General features: G+C 42.1%; 1 protein-coding gene across 1 annotated transcript in view; it reads left to right on the top strand.

Annotated features, from left to right (window-relative positions):
* The window catches only part of CORO2A (coronin 2A), a 135,381-nt gene that overhangs the window by 61,658 nt on the left and 52,389 nt on the right, over window positions 1–21,334 (top strand). The window contains exon 2 of the mRNA XM_075210935.1: window positions 20,991–21,191. Coding sequence (XP_075067036.1) covers window positions 20,991–21,191 — 201 coding nt within the window. The remainder of the gene's footprint in view (window positions 1–20,990; window positions 21,192–21,334) is intronic.

Raw genomic sequence — 21,334 nt, 5'->3', positions numbered from 1 at the left:
ATCCAACAGTGGGATGTCTAATCGTGAGCATTCTGCTGATGTGTGCCTTAATAGCCCGAGTGTAGCCGGTGATACCCAAATTGAGGATGCCACTTTGGAATTAGAAGAGGATGAGGGGGAGATTTGTGTAGGCGACGAGGGCGCTAATGAGGATGTTGATGAGGATGAGGTTGTTTGTGTAAGTCCTGCACCAGTGGCAGCAGTTCTGGCACGTGACAAGAAAAAGGCCATTGTCATGCCTGGGCATAAAACAAAAAAATCCACTTCTTATGTGTGGAATTATTTCTACCCAAATCCAGACAACAATTGTATAGCCATTTGTAGTGTATGTGAAGCCACAGTCAGTCGAGGGAGGGACCTTAACCATCTTGGAACCTCGTCTATGTTACGCCATCTAACGAGAGTTCATGGCAAAGTGTTGGGAAAAGCTGAAAGTTCTTCCCAAAAGAATACAAGCACTCCCTCATCAGCTAAGACCCTCCGCTCACCGACATACCGACGGCTACAAAATACACCCACCACACCATCCTCATCAATATCCTCAGTAGCGCTCGGAGTTAGCCCGGCATCCCACTTAAGGCTGGATGACTCCGGCACTATTATTGATTCCTCTGAAGAAAGCGTTAGTCCTGCTGCTGCTGTTGCTGCTGCTGGGGGTGAATCGTCATCCCAGAGGCAGGTGAATAAAATGAGCAGTCCTACATTTCAGCAATTAACTGTGAAACAATCATTTGCGAGGGGAAGCAAATATGACAGCAGTCACCCAGTCGCCAAGCGAATCACAGACGCCATGGCTGCAATGTTAGTGTTAGATCTGCGTCCAATCTCCACAATAAACGCAGCTGGTTTTTCACAGTTAATTGAGGTTTTGTGTCCGCGTTACAGAATTCCATCGCGACACCATTTCTCCCGTAAAGCTATTCCACAACTATACCAAAAAGTGTGTAAAAATGTAGAGATTGCGCTGAAAAATGCCATTCTGCCCACTGTTCACTTAACCACAGATATGTGGACAAGTGGAAGTGGCCAAACCAAAGACTATATGACTGTGACAGCCCACTGGGTTGGTCATTCACCTTCACCAGCAGGAACAGCAGCAGCATGTACACCACTACGTAACATTTGTCACAGGCAGGCCACTCTTTGTATCACCGGCTTCACTAACAGGCATACGGCTGACAATTTGTTACGCAAACTGAGAGATGTGATTGATGCATGGCTTATACCACTCGGACTCTCCCCAGGGTATGTCATTTCAGATAACGCCAACAATATAGTGCGAGCATTACAGCTGGGTGATTTCCAACATATTCCCTGTTTTGCTCACACCATCAACTTGGTGGTGCAGAGCTTCCTACGAAATAACCGTGAGGTGCAGGAGATGCTTTCGGTGGCCCGTAAAATTTCAGGCCATTTCAGGCATTCAGCCACAGCATGTAGGAGATTACAGCAGCTCCAAGAGCAGTTTAACTTGCCCTGCCACCAACTTAAGCAAGAGGTGGTAACTCGGTGGAATTCCACCCTGTACATGCTTCAGAGGATGGAGGAACAGCGCAAAGCCATCCAAGCATATTGCACAAGTCATGACATTGGGAAAGGAGGGGGGATGTATTTCACTCTTGCACAGTGGGGAATCCTTTCAGTGCTGTGCAAGGTGCTGAAACCATTTGAAGTTGTGACATGTGAGGTCAGTGCAGACTCTGCTAGTTTGAGCCAAGTCATTCCTTTAATTAGACTATTGGAAAAGCAGCTTGAGAAAATGAAGGAGGAGCTGAAAGCAAGCAATTCAGCAAAGTATGTTGGCCTTGTCGATCAAGTACTTAATTCGCTTCACAATGATCCTCGAGTTATTAAGATCTTGAACTCGGATCAGTACGTTTTGGCCACTGTGCTTGATCCAAGGTTTAAAACCTACATTGAGTCTTTACTTGTAAATGAGCGAGATGTGAACTTTTGCAAGGAGCTATTGCTCAGCAAGTTGGCCGCTGAACTGGGCCTCGGCTTGACGACGTGTCCTCCTTCACTTTCTCAAGCTGTTGCTCGTAAAAAATTAAATTTCCAAAAAAGAAGCAGGGAAGACACAGGGGGCAGACGAGAACAATTTAACATCTGGGCTGGTTTGAAGGATTTTTCAAAAAAATGTGTCACTTTGCCCATAAGTCCATCCAATATGAGTATAAACATGCAAAGGATGGTGGAGGATTACTTTCAAGAGGTAGTTGATATGGAAATGTCAGACAGTCCCTTTCCTTACTGGGAAGAAAAGCAGGCCATTTGGAAACCCATGTACAAACTTGCTTTGCAATACCTAAGCTGCCCACCCTCCAGTGTGTACTCTGAACGAGTGTTCAGCACAGCAGGGAACTTAGTCAGTGATCGCCGTAGAAGGTTACTTCCCAAAAATGTGGAGAAAATGATGTTTATAAAAATGAACTACATCTTCCACGAGGAAGGCCTTCACCATCCAAGACATCCAAGCACTGACTGTTCTCTAATGGCGGATTCAAGCGGCGATGAATTGATAGTCTGTGATGATGACGTACACACTGATGAGGGTGAGGATGAAGCTGAAGATGATGCCGATAACATCTTTTTAAAACTTTCTATGTAAGTGTAGGGTGCAATCTACCCCCAAAGAGGAAAGGGACTTGTGGCATTTCCATATCACATACCATCTTGAAAGGCTGCTGTTAGGGCAATTTATCCTTAAGGGTAGGGTGTTATAGACAGAGTGACCCTAAACTGGCTTTGTCCATTTTTCATAATATTGTACAGTCTATAATGGCTGAATTTTTTAGTATTTTATACAAGTGGAGGGGGGCCTAGAGAGACAGAAACCAAACTGGCTTTCTCCATGTCAATTAATATTGTACAGTCTATAATGGCTGAATTTTTTGGTATTTTATACAAGTGGAGGGGGGCCTAGAGAGACAGAGTGACCCCAAACTGTCTTTCTCCATGTCAATTAATATTGTACAGTCTATAATGGCTGAATTTTTTAGTATTTTATACAAGTGGAGGGGGGCCTAGAGAGACAGAAACCAAACTGGCTTTCTCCATGTCAATTAATATTGTACAGTCTATAATGGCTGAATTTTTTGCTATTTTATACAAGTGGAGGGGGGCCTTGAGAGACAGAAACCAAACTGGCTTTTTCCATTTCTTTACATATTTAACTATAAGTGTAGGGTGTAATATACATTCAAAGACGATGGCTGCATTGCCAATATGCATAGATGGAGAGGAAGACAATCTGTTTTGTGTGTAGAATAGGCCTACCAACGAAGAATTAAACTGTTTTTTTGGATGATTTATTACCTCAACAATTAGATTACTTGTCTCTAAAACAGTTGGAGCACTAAATTGGGTTAATTTAGGCCCAAAAACATGGATTTTCCCAAAAAATAGCAAAACAAAACCAAACAAAACCAAAACCAAAACCAAAACACGCAATGGCGGTTTTGCAAAACCAAAACCAAAACCAAAACACGACGGTAATCCAGATCCAAAACCGAATCCAAAACCAAAACACGGGGGTCAGTGACCATCTCTAATTACAACCCAACAAACAAACAAAACTGAAGATTTAAACCTTAGTTTCCTTTTATCTCCTGTGAACATAGCCTAGAGGTGTATCTAGGGGTGGACAGCAGAGACATGAGCTCTAGGGTAATCACTACCATTTCCCACCGCTCCATGCTTCTGCAGCCATTGGCGGTCCGACCTAGCGATTCAGAGACTGAACAGGCAGCCAGGCTCCTGGAGGAACTGCATCTGTGTCACTCAGGGATCAATGACCAGGAGGAGCCAGATTGATTGATTGATTTTTTTTTTTTTTTGGAGCAGCCTGTTCCCTTTTGATCTACAGTGGAGAAGGTGCTGGGTTTAAAACTCATACATGAAAAATACGTGGATATTAATAATATCTATATATAATATTTATAGAATACATCTGAAAATTTAATCTGTGCAATGGAATCTGTGCGTGTTGTCTGACAATGGAGCTTCAATGTGACCGTAGAACAAGGGTGTCATTTTCAATCATGAAAGTATTTTCATCTGTTTCTGTATTCTCTATGTACAGAGTAATGCAAAGGTTCACTGCTCTTGTTTTTGTGCCAATATTCTTGCTCCTTTCGGTGGCAGAGCAGGGTGCAAAGAAAATATGTGGCATGGTGAAATGTGGGCTTGGCCCGTGTGTGTTCTGTGTGTGTGTGTGTGTGTGTGTGTGTGTGTGTGTTCTGTGTGTGTGGTGCTTGAGGCATAATTGCAAAGCTCTAGGGAACAAAAATTCCAGGTTCTGCATCTGACATAACTAATATTTTATGATCACTGTTAGTGTAATCCTTGACATTTGCCCTTATCTTGTTGTAAACCGCTCAGTTACCAAGCCCTTTGTTCCAGCTGTGCTTACTTGTTGAAACAGTAATAATATCTTAGGAATGAAGCTATGATTTTGCTCAGACCTGTTTAGCATGGGGAGTTCTGTTTTGTCAGTTGAACTCTTCCACTGAAGTACAGATCCCCTGCATGCATCAGCATAAAAGTTACTTGTAAGTTTTACTTTTAGACATATTGTACAGATGCTATATTAACAGGAGACGTCAAAGAGAGATGGTCCTGCAGAATAGATGTAATCCTGGTCCTTGGAATGTGGAGGCTGGATGACTGATCAGCTGCTTTGTCCTTGACAAATTTACAGTGTTTAGACGTTTTGTCGTTTCATTTATAAAACGAATGTCTAACTAGAGGAAGTCTGAATTTTAAATGTTTGTCATAGAAAGCAAGCTATTTTATATGGTTTATAATACTTGGAGATATTTTCAAAACTGTTCTGAAAAATATTCAGTGTTCCCATTTGCACCCCAATTACCAAGCGCACAGTTTTCATTCCAGCTCTATTGGTAGATTATGGGGTATATGTACTAAACTGCGGGCTTGAAAAACTGGAGATGTTGACTATAGCAACCAATCAGATTCTAGCTGTCATTTTGTAGAATGTACTAAACAAATGATAACTAGAATCTGATTGCTGTAGTCAACATCTCCACTCTTACAAACCCGCAATTTAGTAAATATATCTCTGAATTCAACAAAATACAAATGTATAAATACAGTGCAAGTGGCCAAGCTGCACAATGATGAAGCAAAATCCAAAAGAAGATTGTATCCCCAGTAGTCTGCACCTCAGCCCGTTCAATCACAGAATGTCTGCGCAAAATGTTACAACGGTTTTGCAGATTTCTACCTATATTTTTTTAGAATTATTACGTAATAATGTGCCTTTGGTCAATGGTAAATCCGTTCTACTGCTGTTGATGGCTTTTTCAACTGTATGTTACATAGTTTTTTTACGTTTTATCCTTCCTATCGAATAGGTTTTTTTTTTATTATTATTTTTTTTTAGACAAATAAACCTCTTAAGTCAAATGAATATCTTGATGTAACTTCTGAAACCTTATCGAGGTCAATTATGTGTCATGTATGAAAATGCCATGACTGCGCATCTTTCATTTCATTGCGCCTATTTGTAAATGTCTGCATCTTCATGTGCAACAAATATACACACAAAGAAAAGGTGAGGTACTGAGCAATCTTGCAAAACCAATATCACAGGTGTTCCTTTCTTATGTTTAAATGAACCAGAAAAGGAGTAACTTGGCATATTTGGAGATGCTCCTCTACTGTGTGGCATAATACAGTCATTCTTTCTTTCAGTCTGTAGGTATCAGTAAGTCCAAGCTGTTTGATGATTTCCATATGTAGTGCATGGCGAGAGCCGCCATGTGCACAGAAGAACTTCAAAATCTGTCTATGTAAAAGTATTATTTTAATATCTATGAAACATACTAAATTTAATCTTTCTTCCAAGAGGTGCTAAGGTTACATTGGGTGAAAAGGCCAGTGCAAATTTCATACTAAGATAATGGTCATTTATCAAGGGCGTTGAGCATTTGGGACATAGTTAGGCAATACCTCAACATGACTTTGCTTAAGCACATAAGAGTTGCATATGTTCAAAGTGCAGAGGGCATTACATTATTCCCCTGTGCCAGCATCATTAGGCAAACTTGTCTGCCAGCTGTAGGACTATGCATAACCAGACACGACGCAGTTGAGCACAGTTCTCCTAAATCAGCTTTGGACGGTGTCAACATTGTCTTGCTTGGAGAGCCAGAAATCAGAACCACATACAGAGAATCTTATGACTTTTGTGTTTTGTCCTCAATCAAGGCACTTTTATTGCTAAGTGTGTAGTTTTAAGATATATAAACTTTTTAGACCCATCACTCCCAGTTAAAACTAAATTGGTTTATTTAAATTAAAATAAAGCTTAAGCAAGCCACCAATGCTTTGATATTGGTTGGTCAGTTTGCCTAGATTGACTAGCCAATGCCTCGTGAATGAGGTCCAAAACAATACCCATATCACATTGAAATTCAATTGTTCTAGATTTATTTGGGTATGGAGGAAAAAAATTGAATGTAGCTGGGTGGATGATGGGTAAGATGTAGGTGGATTATGGGTAAGATGTGGGTGAATGATGGGTAAGGTGTGGATGGATGATGGGATTTAGGGAGGACCTGATTGTATCCCCATCTCGCCTTTTTCAGTGTTTGAAACTATAGCATACTTACCAACTTTACAATGTTGGTATCCGGGAGCCTGCGAGGGAGGTGGGCGTCATGGGGGGCGGGCCTCCAAAATCTGCGTCATTTTGGACCCACCCCCATGACGGCATGACGCAAAATGCGTCATTTGACAGCGGGGGCGGGGCCAAATGCCGCGATTCGCCAGGAATCGCGGCGTTTGGGACCTAATTCTGCCCACTTCACTAGGAAGTGGGCAGATCCGGGATTTTGCCACACTCGCCCGGGAGTCCGGGAGACTCTCTCAAAATGCGTGAGTCTCCCGGACATTCCGGGAGAGTTGGCAAGTATGAACTATAGCTAGCTTTCCTTTAATATCTAAAACACAGCAGCAGGATCATATTTTATTAGAATGCTGATCGGCTTCTCTTATCCATACTCTCATTTACATATGTATGTTACTGATAATAGGTAGGAAATAAAGCGTTTTAAAAAGTCATTGTGGTGAAACGATTTATTAATATCACCCTAACCAGCCTGTCCCTCATTTCTCACAAAATGTGGATTGTAGCATGTACTTTTTATAGCCCTTGCTTTGGTTTCCCAGCCCAACTGCAGTGTCTAATTACATGTGGATAAGGGGACATTGTAAATATGTATATTGTGTATTGTATATTGATGATGTGGCAGTGAGGTTGTTATTCATTGTCCTTAAAGTGAAGCCTGGTGGGTTATGGGTGAAGATCTGGTGGTGTTCAGGATACAGGTGAGGGGGCTGGAGCTGCATTCATTCTCCCCCCTCCTTTCTCTACAGGAAGCATGGAACAGCTGGTGACCCTGTGACATCACAAAGTAGTGTAATTTTAATTTTATGAGGGGCTGACTGCTACCCTATCTTTGGAGGTGGGGGAGGCCAATTAATATTGATTGTTCTCCATTGGACTAGTCCAGACATTTTGTTTGCATCCAAGCAGGGGGCTTCTGTGGAAACACAGCTCATCTCCACTCCCCCCTCCAAACCCCTGATCCAAGACCCAATGTGCAAAGAGATAGCCAGGGGTTTGCCCACGGAGGGGAAAGCACTGTGAAAATTTGACCCTAGGCATAAGGAACCACTCCAGGGTGGGGGGAGGTTGAGATTCATTCTGAGAGTTGATGCTGGAAGCTGCAGAGTGGCTGAGTTTTGAGTTGCCGTTCTCCACCAGTGAAATACATTGACAGATTCATGGGTCGTCAAGTCTGGACAGACAGATGACTATAACTCCTTAAGCTAGTGGGGTAAGGGACAGATGATGTGGTAAACCTGCCTGGCATTTATTTACTGTGTGTACATAGTATTCTAGTGTTGTTTTTATTACAATAAATGTACTGTTGTACTTTTCTAACTGCATTTGTCTGAGTGACTAATAAGAACCTTAGGAGGTACTGGGTAGGCTTCCCTGGCTTAGGAAGACACCCGTGGGTGGCCAGCCAGAGTGAAGTGGGTAGAATTGGGCCAGAAAACCCGTTATCTTCAGTCATACATTCCTGAATTATGCCAAATTTAAGCCAAAACACAACATGCTATTCCATCCAAACCATTGCAGTTTTCATTTTTGCATTCTCCACTGAGCAATATTTCTGCACCTTTAAGTGACAGCTTGGTTACAGTAACACACTAAGGTGACAACAAATAAACATTACGGTCCTTGGCTATGAAAGATAACCGCAATTAAACCATTGAGTGTAAAGCCAACTAAGGCTATTCAATGTACCTGTACTGTGAGAAACCTTTTGTCAGCAGATGAAAGATAAAAGGGTTAGTTTTTTTTAAGAAACACAAAAGTTGATAAAAAGAAATTCACACATTATCAGCTATTGGTTGACTGAAACGAGCTGTGATTTGAACTTTCAGTATGCATGGAGACGTGAGGAGAGGAAGTGGCAAGCCTGTGAGCATTAGTGAGGTAATGAGTTAATGTCCTGGGAGTCAAAGGTCGACCTTAGCAAGGTTTGTTTACCTTTCAGCCTCACCACTCCTCTGCATGGTTTATCCAGATTATCTCTACCTGCTGCAATAGCAAATCTTGCTACTAAAACAAAAATGTGCAAGCATCTAGCAGGCTTAAATATGAAATAAAGGTGTCACATATTCATAGGTGTGTGTAAGTGTGTAAGCAACGCAATGAAGCCAAAGGAAAAGCCTGAGCTGCATGGAATCCCTCTTTCCATCAGTTTGTTTTTGAGTGTCTCTAATTGTCCCTCAAACAGCAATTTCCCACTCAAGGGATCTTTAAGAACAATCTTCTTTCCACTTTAAATCTTTGTACAAGAAATATGATTTGCTGTTTACAATCTGTATTGAGTCCTTTGGGTTTTAGGGATTTATGAACACTTCCAATGATAATGAGATGATGCATCACCCACAATATAGTTCAGCAGTTGCAATAGTGTAGATGACATTTCTATGAGTGCTACTGATTGAAGTAGACACACTTCTCAAATGATTCCTCCTTCTCTAGTTTTCTAGTCAGATATCAGTTAAATGGCATTTTAGCGTTGATGTCTGTTTTAGGAGCTCATTAACCTCGGCAAACTCCTTTTTTAAAAGTGTTGACAGTTATTGGAAGTAATTAAAAAAAATAAAAATTCTAATGTATCTTTTATTTGGTGAGACTGAATCTGCTTTACTCTCCTAATTTTCCTCACACCTCACTGTATTTGCAGAGACATCATGCAGGGGAGAATCGGATGCTAGTTTACAGAGATCAGAGTGCTTCCCACTTATCTTTCCTCAGCTACTAGTCTAGGCACACACTGAAGAGTTTTTTCGACCGACTTGTTATCTATAACAATTGTACCTGCGACTGAAGGTCCGATTGGTCGGAGGATTCATGCATACACACTAGACAGATTTAACTTTGGATCTGTGCTCTTAATCTGGTCCTCTAGTAAATTAGAGAATGGCAGCATAATAGTCACTCATTCATTCATTCCTGTCACACTGATTAAAACTAGAGATGTTCACTGACCCCCGTGTTCTGGTTTTGGTTTTGGATCTGGATTAACTTCGGGTTTTGGCTTTGGCAAAACCGCCCTTGCGTGTTTTGGTTTTGGATCCCTATTTGTTTTCTAAAATCCCAATTTTTTTGCTAAAATCACATAATTTTGCTTCCCCCCCCCCCTACATTATTATTATTATTAACCTCAATAACATTTCAAGTAATTTCCAGTCAATTTTGACCACCTCGCAGGTAACAATATTATTTTCATTCACTTTCAAACAAAGACTGCACCGACCTGGCTGGATGCTAAGCGACAGAGCAATGGCACAAACACACGGCAGTTCATAGCACATTGGAATCATTGCCACACAGCAGTGTCCGTAAAGAAAAGTGGTGCAAGATGGAATTGTCCTTGGATCATGAAATCAGTTATGGTTTATTTTATCCCTCCACCGTTCCTTGGATAACTGTGGTAATTCTGCAGCTAATACATAGCGACGAGTGCTGACTTCTCCAGGATGCATGCTTTTATCAGACCCAGACCAATCCAGGGTGCCAGACAATTCACTAAAAAGAGCCATTGTAATTCATAGCAAAAAGCAAATTCATCACTGAGCTTCGAATCAGGCCCAATTCTCAAAAAATTATGATATAGTTAGGTACCTTTGACGTAAAGTTCAGATTACAAACACATTGTGCAATGCTGATAAAACAGCAGCAAAAGTGGATGATAATACCTATACCCATCTATTTAGAATCCATACTTACATTACTTCTGCAAACAACGTTGTTCTTAATAAAACTGTTGTCTTTATGCCCTTCAAAAAATTTTAAAATAATCCTCCACCATTCTTTGGATGTTGATAGTTGATAGTAGGATCAGGTGGAGTTACAGCAGAGTTGTCACTAATTTAGGTCAATTCTTTTACAGTAGACAAGTCCAAATATCAAAATGTTGTGCTGAGTCTTCTGCATCATCAATGGGTGTCTAAGCTTTTTGCAAAGCACACAACAGTATACAGCACATGTAGGTAACATTGGCACACAGTGGTAGCTGAAAGGAAATGTGGTGCAAGACGGAATTGTTTTTGGAACCTCCCACCCACCCTTATGTTGGATCTTAAAAGGGGCATGCACACTTTAACAAACCAAGCACTTCAGCGACAAGGAGTACTGCTTTTGAGGCTGATGTGATTGGTTTGTTTGGGCCCCCACAAAACAAGCTGACAATGTTCTTAAGACACCTAAGGTAACAGTGCTGTTAATGAACTCTACTGTGGCAAGATGTTGTTGTCATCCTCACCCTCATCAGTTTGTAGAACATCCTCACACATTATTAATTCATCACTACTGGAATCCACCATAACAGAAGTCTCAGTATTTTGATGTAATTGGCGGGAAAGGCCTTCTTCGTGGAACTTGAAGTTCATTTTTATGAACATCATCTTTTCCACATTTTGAGAAAGTAGCCTCCTATGCTGATCGCTGACAAGGTTCCCGGCTATGCTGAAAACTCTTTCGAGTACACACTTCAGGGTGAGCAATTTAGGCATTGCAAAGCGAGTGGGTACATGGGTCTCCAAATTCCCTTCCTGGTAGGACAACCAGTATGTAAAGGGACTGTCTGATGTGTCTATTTCTATGATGTTGTTAAAATAATCCTTCACCATCCTTTAATGATAGTAGGATCAGGTGGAGTTACGGCAGAGGTGTCACGTTTTTTGATCAATTCTTTTAGACCAGACCAGAGGTCAAAATGTTGTGCTGAGTCATCTGCATCATCCCTTGGACTCTTGGGAAAGCTAAGTTTTTCCTAGCAGCAGTTGACTGAGAAACTGAAGGAGGAAACACGGTCCTGTCACGCAACACTTGAGCTGTCATCTTGCTCACCAGGAGCTCTTTGTATCTCTTCAGATCTGGTTCAGTTAGAAACAGAGAAGACATAGCTCTTAAACCTAGGATCAAGCACAGTTGCCAAAATGCAGTGATCCGATTTCAAGATTTTGATTACTCTTGGATCCTGGCGAAGCGAATTAAGTACTTGATCTATAAGTCTGACATACTTTGCGTAATTGCTTTGTTTCATCTCCTCCTTCAGATTCTCAAGCTGCTTTTCCAAAAGTCTAATTAAGGGAATCACTTGACTCAAGCTAGCAGTGTCTGAACTCACTTCACAGGTGACTACTTAGAATGGTTTCAGCATTTCACAACATATAAAGTATTCTCCACTGTGCTTGAGTAAAATACATCCCCCCTCCAGGGCCGGATTAAGGGAATGGAGGCCCCTGGGCTAAGGGGGCCTCCATTCCCCGTGAGGGGACCCCCCCCGTGATCCGAGCTACCCGCCCCCCCCAGCACTTACCTCCTTCTACGGTGCGCTGTACGCTCTTTACTGAGGAGATCTCGTGAGAGTGAGACTCATGAGATCTCCTCAGTAAAGAGAGTACAGCACGCCAGGGAAGGACAGCAGTGAAAGTGCTCAGCAGCACTGATCACGCCGGGGGCGCCCCCGCCCCCGACCGATCAATACTGCTGCTGAGCACTTTCAAGGGCCCCCTGGATGCCATAGGCCCCTGGGCTGTAGCCCAGATAGCCCTATGGTTAATCCGGCCCAGCCCCCCTCCTTTCCTAATGTCATGGCTTATGGAGTAAGCGTGAATGGCTTTTTGTTGTTCCTCCATCCGCAGAAGCATATACAGGGTGGAATTGCACCTTGTCACCACCTCTTGCTTCAGTTGGTGGCAGGGCAGTCCACATATCTGTGGTTAAGTGTACAGTGGGTAGAATGGCATTTTGTAGCCCAATAATTACATTTAATTACATTTAATTACATTTAATTACATTTAATTACATGGCAGCACGGTGGCGTAGTGGTAGCACTTCTGCCTCACAGCACTGGGGTCATGAGTTCAATTCCCGACCATGGCCTTATCTGTGTGGAGTTTGTATGTTCTCCCTGTGTTTGCGTGGGTTTCCTCCTGGTGCTCCGGTTTCCTCCCACACTCCAAAAACATACTAGTAGGTTAATTGGCTGCTATCAAAATTGACCTTAGTCTCTACCTGTCTGTCTCCCTCTCTGTCTGTCTGTATGAGTCTGTGTGTGAGTGTGTGTCGATATTAGGGAATTTAGACTGTAAGCTCCAATGGGGCAGGGACAGATGTGAGTGAGTTCTCTGTACAGCGCTACGGAATCAGTGGCGCTATATAAATAAATGGTGATGATGATGATGATGATGATGATTTTTACAAAGCTTCTGGTAGAGGTGAGTAATAGCTTTTCTAGTAAAATGGTGTTGTGATGGAATTTGGTAATGGGGACACAAGACCTCAAGTAATTGATTAAAACCAGCTGCATTAATAGTGAATAATGGTCGCAGATCTAATACTAACATAGTCGACATGGCGTCTGTGATCCACTTTGCGACTGGGTGACAGCTTTCATACTTGCTTTCTCTTGCAAAGGATTGTTTAACAGTCAATTGTTGTAAACTACTAATAGTCTTCTTCTTGGTCTGCTTTTGGGATCAAGATTCACCCTCTTCAGCAACAGCAGAAGTGGGACTAACGCTTATGAATTTGTCTGATGAATCCAGGATAGTGGAGGAGTCATCTAGCCTTAGCAACTTGCATGCAGGACTAACTCTGATCGCTTCTGAGGATATTGAGGAGGACGGAGTTGTGGGTGTAGATTGCAGGTGTCTGGATCTAGCTCAGAGAAGGGACCTAGCTGATGCTGGACTGCTTGTTGTTGTTTTTTTTAGCATAAGTTTCCAATTTTCCCAACAACTTGCCATGAACTCACTTCAAGTCGCGTAACATGGATGAGTTTCCTAGATGGTTAAGGTCCCTACCTCTACTGACTGTGGCTTTACAAAAGCTACAAATGGCTAGACAACTGTTGTCAGGATTTGGGTAGAAATAATTCCACACATAAGAGGTGGTTTTTTTGGTCTTCTGCCCAGGCATGACAATGGCCTTCTTCTTATCTGGTGCAAGAACTGCTGCCACTGGTGCAGGACTAACACAAACAACATCATCCTCATCAACATCCTCATTAGTGCCCTCGTCGGCTACATAAATATCCCCCTCATCCTGTTGCAATTCCAAATTGGCATCCTCAATTTGTGTATCACCGGCTACACTCGGGCTGTTCATGCACACATCTGCAGAAATACTGAAAGGAGGCTTCTTTATGGGTACACTATCAGAAAGGTCAGGCTTACACCAAGCACTCATGGATAGCCTCTCCTCGGGGATTTGTGTAATTTCTGAATCTGAACATACATTTTCCTCTAATGCCTTACTGTTTTTTCCACCTCTGCTTTTACACGTCAAAGTATTTGTACACCACTTTTGGAATCCGAATAACAAGGTCATGCTTGGTCATGACTGACCTTACAAGAAGATGGTCTCTGTGACAGTTGCAGAACCAGCACTCATAGAAAAAGGCAAAGGCCTCATTCTTTCCCTGCCATTGCGTGTGTAGAATGGCATGTTGGCAATTTTATTTTTTTCTGCAGATAAATTTTCTTGGATTACAGGTCTTTTTTTCTTGACCAATTAAAAGGTTTTTTTTTGTATTTTTGTTTCCCTGACTTAAAAACACTATACACTCTAACATAGGGTTTAGCAGAGGTAGAGGGATTACGATCATCATGACTGGTACCAGCAGCTGCTTGGTGCTCCTGGTCTTCTGTGTACAGCTGTGAATCCATTTTGATAACACAGTACAATGTGACTGCAGATTTAGAAGACCAAGACTGCCAGCCCTATTATTTCTATTTCAGCAATGACAATTAGCAAAAGAGCAATGGAGCTCTCCTGAATGTCACTGGAGACATTGAAGAACACTGCTACCCCTCCACTTTCTTTTCTACCTATGACGCTGCCGAACTGCACTAGAGATTGCCAAGAACCGTGCTACCTCTTCTGTGTCCCCCTGTGAAATAGTACTGGATCGCCGTGGAGGGCGGTACTTATAGAATCCAAAACTCCGACGATGTAACAATGATGTTTGCCTCGTTTTCAATTCTGAGGGTGCGCGAAAGTACAGAGCCGACTTGGTACACGGATCTGCTAAGTTCGGGTGTGTTTGGTTCTCGGGGAACCGAGCCTGAGCATCTCTAATTAATACAGTCTTGTATAGCTATCACATGTTCTTCCGAATTTCGCTAGCTTCAGTGACTCTGAAACAAAATATTCAGTCTGAACGAGCAAACAAACCATTCCATCTACAGCACTCTCTACATTTAAGTCACGGGGACATGTTCACTGCTGGCAATCATCATCATCATCATCATCATCATCATCTATATAGCGCTTACTTATTCCGTAGCGCTTTACAATTGGGGAAAAGACCATGACTCGTGATCGTGAGTACATTCACACTACATGATCATAAGGTGGTTGGAGCAAGATTATTGAACAGTATGACCAACCAAATGAAACGACAATCGGCATTTTGGAACTACTGTCATTCATTGTGTGAGTATACACGACAGAGCGATCGTTTATCAGGTGATTGGACTGATAATCACCTGAACACCTCCAGTGTGTACCTAGCTTACGCCTTTAAAGCTGTCAGTGATAGATGGACATGGAGCCTGGTGGTGCTAGACAGGTTTTCACTTGTACTCCTGTGTGTTAAATCACGTTATGTATACACACAAGTATTTCTGTGTTTTATGTAGAATAAGAGAGAGCGTGTCAATGTGCTTTTAAGGTTCGATTATGAGCAAGAAAAAAAGTTCACAACTGAGCAAGAGTGCCTAATTGCCAGGCAAGAGCACATCAAGGAACATGGCAAATTCCCAGTCTATGGAGTCACCAGTGATATCAGTCGAGGGGTTTGCGGTTGTGATTGAAACCATAAAAATCTTGCCTCAAAGTCTAGCCTACCCCTAATATGTCCTTAATGGGCAGATTAAGGGTGTTCCTTGCACCCCTGAAAACCCACCATTTTGGCATTTACCTACAAGTAGAGCAAACAGTAATTGCTGGGAGGTCATGTTTATCTAGAAATGATTCAGGAATGCAGCTTGATGGCATTATTACACTGCCACGCCTGATGGTTGCAAGATTTTATTTCCTGATATGTGCAATTCTATAGTGGAGCTGTTTTTTCCTCATGTCGAATGCTTCTTGTCCTAGGTGTAATGGCACTTTGTCTGTTTCCTAATAAACATTAAAGCAGATGATTTTGTGACAAATAAGTTTTCAAGGCTGACAAAAGATAACAAAAGATCAAAATCACATTTGAAATAGAACTTAAAGGTCTCTTTACCTCTAGGATATCATAGACAGATATATACTGATCCTGACTTTTAAATAACATTCTCTACTTTATATTTGCATTTACTTATACACATCATTTATTCCTCAGCACTCTAATATTAGGTAAACGGATCCTGAGAGAACAAATAACATTTTTAATTTTTATTTTTACTAATTTTTTTGTATTTAATGAACAAAGTTGTAAATCATCTTTTGCCACTGTGTTAAAAGTAAATGCCGCTAGTTAAATCATCCAAATTTAGAGGTATAATTAGTCAGCTGATTGAACAGATCCAGCTCTGCTCTATGTAAGGCTAGGTACACACTGGCACGATGATTGCACGAAAAACCTTCAATCGGCCAACATCTGACCGTTTGGGACAACTTTAGATCATCGTGTCACTATACACACCCGATATCTGACTAAAGTTCCGATCACCGTTTCATTTGCTTGATCGTACTGTATAATATTTTCCTACCATTCACGGACTGATTATGTAGTGTGTATGCACTCATGCTCACAATCTCCATAGAGTTTACAGAGTCGTGTTCTTTTCAGCCGATGCCGGCAATGAATGTCCCGGTGAATGTGTGTACCTAGCCTAAACCTCACTTATTTTAACCTTTACCATCAGAGTCAAGTTGCCAGCACAGTCAACAAGCTCATTATGCCACGATCAAATGCCAAAAAGACATTTGTGAAGAGTTCAGAAAAAATTGTTGAGCTCTTTCCGTCCAGAATGGGTTACAAAACCATTTATAGGGCTGTAATACTTCCCTGTTCACAGTGAGAGCGTGTATAGGGAAGTATTACATAGCGTAAAATTATCCAGGAAGTCTCAGAGTATCCCCCCAATTTATTTTTTAAAGAAATGCAGGCTTCTTTTGACTCCGCTAAAGTTAATATTTAAAATGGACTTTATTGGGCACAAATGGGCTTTATGGAGTAGCAAGAAGTGAACCACATAAATGCTCTGGTCAATTTTCAAGAAGCACCTGGAGGACCCACAAGCCTTTTTGATTTTAATTGAATGTTTTATGGACTATTGAGTCAAAGGTGGAACTTTTTGGACAACATGAGTATCATAATGCCTGGCCTAAAGAAAACCTAGCATTGCACAGTAAGAACATGGTCAACAGTTAAAAATGGTGATGGTAAACTATGTGCCATAATTTAAGAAACATTGATAAGTTCTGTATATCAAATATTTTTTATATAGTCCAGTTATACCTGAGCAGAAGTGCAGTTGGGTCATGATGGTCCAAAACTGAAAAGTCCACATCAAAATAGCTAAAAAAAGCAAAAGTTCTTGAGTGGCTTTGTCATAGTTCAGCCCTAAACCCGATAATGGTGCTGTGGCAAGTTGTTCATACTAATGTTTTGAAATGAAGTTCTGCGAGAAAAGGTGGGCGAAAAAGAAGACGAAAACTGTTATTTGTTCACTCATGTTTCATTTATCTACTAATGAATTTTGCCTAACAATTTGAAAAGATCCACTGTGACAAATATGCAGTAATAGAGGAAATTGGTTTGTACTATATGTGTGGTCAGGTTTTCAAGGTGTAGCACTGTTCTGTGTTGGTGATTAAAATCACTTTATTCCCAGTTACCTGTATCATTGTCACACACACAGACCTGAGTATGAACCTTTTCATAGGCAAGTCTTTAGTTTGAATCTTGCATATATTTATAGATATTATGTAGGCTAGAAACCCAAATCAGCATTTTTTGTGTTTCTGGCATTACATTTTTATTCAGAATTCCAGGGTAGATCTATTCCTTTATTTTCATGGTGTTTGTCTCACATGCATTATTTTTTCTTGACTTCTTTTATCAGAGCTCTATGTCCTAGACATCCATTTTAGAAGCTAACGTGTTAATCAGACTTGCAAGGTTAAAGTTGTATTCTCATTAAAAAATGTGTTGTTTTTAAACATCCGTCTGACCAGCTATAATAAGAAGGTTGGTAATTACCATTTTGTCTTGGTTTGTTTCTTCTGGCTTTTTTTTACTGATTTATAGTTCTGCACAGTCATGTGACTACCATGGTAACCATATTCACATGGCACATAATGTAGTGAGCAGATATTCTTAGGAACATCTCTCTGAAGTCGTCTCTGGGAGTTTGTACTGCCAGCAATACTTGTCTGCCCTTGAGAGATTTTGAAAGGGAGACAGTGATTTGTAGAACAGCCAAGAAAACTTACTATCAGATATATGCTTTAAAGCTACTAATCTTGGTTTTAATAAAATGCTTGTGTGTGGGATTGTTGCTTTAATAACAAGAGTACTGTGATCTCCCTCCCCCTCCTTTCTCTTTTAAGGAGATAATTAGCAGTAAAAATAGTATAGACTCCTTTAGGATTAAACATGTGATTGCACTGTTACCATAGAAATAGACCTCTGAGTTCTACTATTTACTTAAGAAAGAACTGTACAAAATATAAGTTGTTTTGCATTCTATTATTCTGTTTGTATTATTTATCCCATTAATAATAATTAAAGACAAAACTATTTTTTTATGAGCAACAATGGATATTCAAGCACAAGTTCCTCTAGTAGAGTATTCTGTGGAAATCATTTTTTCAATTTCAATGAAACCAATATATGCAACCCATATTCTCACCTCCGTGTTTTTGAAAATGCTTCAAAAGATTTAACCTTCCAGGAAGTGAAGAAGAAATAAATAATTCTCCCAGAAGCTAAGGAATGGGTTTGTGACTTCTCCTAGAATAAGGAAAATACATTACATGTAATAGTCACGACAAGAAAGTAAAGAAAGTAATATGTTGTACTGTATGAAGTTCACCTAGAAAGTGCAAAAAGCATCAGATTGAAAGTATACGCCGACTCCAAAGTACGGGCCCTTCCAAAATCTCATCTGTTCTCCAACTCCGCTGCATGGGAGTCACCCTCGCCTCCTTCCTCACTTTTGCCCCCCAAATTCAATCTCTTGCCCATTCCTGTTGCTTCCAACTTTGCAACATCGCCCGCATCCGGCCCTTCCTATCTCAGGATGCCACCAAAATCATTATCCATGCACTCATCGACTTTTGTCTTGATTAATGTAATCTTCTCACCGATCTTCCCACGCTCCCACCTGGCTCCCCTTCGTTCTATACTTAATGCGGCTGGGAGACTTATTTTCCTTTCATGCCGCTCGTCTTCTGCCTCCCCTGTTTGCTTTGCCTTACACTGGCTCCCCTTCCCCTATAAAATCCTTTTCAAACTTCATCCTCACTTACAAGGCCCTCTCCCACTCTACACCCCTTATATCTCCAACCTCCTCTCCATTCACACTCCCTCCCGCTCCTGAAGATTGGCCAATGACTGTCGCCTCTCTCCCACTCTGATCACCTCATCCCACTCCAGAATCCAAGATTTCTCCTGCGCTGCCCCTCCACTGGAACGACCTCTTATGCTCTATCTTACTGTCTCCTAATTTGTGCTCCTGCAAACGGGCACCTGTTCCTCAAAGATATTATTGCTGTTCCCAAGACGCAAAAATATAGAAATGTTGAATGTGAATATACCTTTATAATAGTAATGTATGAAATAAAATCAGTAATACAACATACAAGATGAATAGGATCTGGCCAGAACCAATAACGTATAATACATCCTACATATCTACAACTATTATCTATTATTCGTTTATAGTTCTCTACTGTTTTACCCTGTATTGTCTACTGTTTGTATTATGTACTGTGCTGTGGAAATCTTGTGGCGCCCTATAAATAAAGGATAATATTATCTGTAGCATTCAAATCATTTTGTTGGAGGAGTGAAATGCACCACTGTAAATATACTTTCTCCAACTCTTTGATCTAGACCGGCGTTTCCCAAACCGCGCGGCGCTAGGACCCAGCAGCCTCCTCTCTCCCGCAGCTGTCACTGAATATCGACGTCAGTGACAGCTGCGCGAGAGAGGAGGCTGCAGGGTCCTAGCGCCGCGTGGATTGGTAAGTTTCTGTGTTCCTTCTTTTTTTTAATGGCTGGCGCGGGGCAGAGTGAGAGGGATCGTGACAGAGGGGGGGACAGATGACAGAGGAGGGGGACAGATGGCAGAGGAGGAGGACAGAGAGCAGAGGAGGGGACAGATGGCATAGGAGGAGGGGGACAGAGAGCAGAGGAGGGGGACAGAGGAGGGGACAGATGGCAGAGGAGGGGGACAGAGAGCAGAGGAGGGGGACAGAGAGCAGAGGAGGGGACAGATGGCAGAGGAAGAGGGGGACAGAGCAGAGGAGGGGGGCAGAGGGGGGGGCAGAGGGCAGAGGAGGGCAGAGCAGGGGGAGGGCAGAGCAGGAGGAGGACAGAGGGCACAGAAGGGGGACAGAGGGCAGAGGAGTAGGAGGACAGAGGGCACAGGAGGGGGACAGAGGAGGAGGGGGGCAGAGGAGGAGGGGGACACAGAGCAGAGGAGGGGGACAGATGGCAGAGGAGGACAACAGAGGGCACAGGAGGGGGGCAGAGGAGGAGGGCAGAGGGCACAGGAGGGGGGCAGAGGAGGAGGACAGAGGGCACAGGAGGGGGACTGAGAGCAGAGGAGGGGGACTGAGAGCAGAGGAGGGGGACTGAGAGCAGAGGAGGGGGACTGAGAGCAGAGGAGGGGGACAGAGGGCAGAGGAGGGGGACAGAGGGCAGAGGAGGAGGAGGACAGAGGGCAGAGGAGGGGGGCAGAGGAGGGGACAACGTGACAGAGGGCAGTGTGCCTGGTTGCAGAAGGGGCAGTGTGCCTGGTTGCAGAGGGGGCAGTGTGTCTGAATGCACAGGGGCATTTTTGCATACAACTAAATAAGTATTTGTGTCGTGACCTAAATACTTAGAATTTTTTGACCCAACTACTTCTAAAACAGGACTGCTCAGTAATTATCTTGGAGGGGTGCCTTGAAAAAATTTGGAGACTCTAACGGTGCCGCGAACTGCAAAAGTTTGGGAACCACTGATCTAGACTGAGAAAATGTGGGTGAAAATGTGTCTGCTCACCTTCAGAATATTTCATAAAATAGATTTGTAGTAATTTTTTTTTTTGGTCTTGCTACCTTTTTTGCTACCACTCAGTGACCTTAAGTGTTGTTTTTTTAAATTTGCCATTTTTAAATTTTTGTAACTGGTATTTTAATTCTTTTTCTGTTTCTACAGATGTCATGGCAGCCTCAGTATCGAACCTCAAAGTATCGTCATGTCTTTGGTAAGCCTGCAAACAAGGAGCACTACTTTGACAATGTGCCTATTACAAAAAGCGTACATGACAACCATTTTTGTGCCGTAAACCCAAACTTCATTGCTGTGGTGACAGAGTGTGCTGGTGGTGGAGCCTTCATTGTTATACCCATACAACAGGTATGATACATCTTCTCTCATGTTTGAGCAGCTTAAGAGTCAAATCTATTTTTTAGATTTAATGCATGTTTCCTCCTCAGTACATAGATTTACATTGTAGGAGCGACATACCGGAGTAGCATTGCCACTACCGTACGCCTACA

This window comes from Mixophyes fleayi, chromosome 1 (assembly GCF_038048845.1).
Source record: "Mixophyes fleayi isolate aMixFle1 chromosome 1, aMixFle1.hap1, whole genome shotgun sequence".
NCBI classification, from domain to species: Eukaryota; Metazoa; Chordata; class Amphibia; order Anura; family Limnodynastidae; genus Mixophyes; species Mixophyes fleayi.
This window is presented reverse-complemented; position numbering and strand designations above follow the sequence as displayed.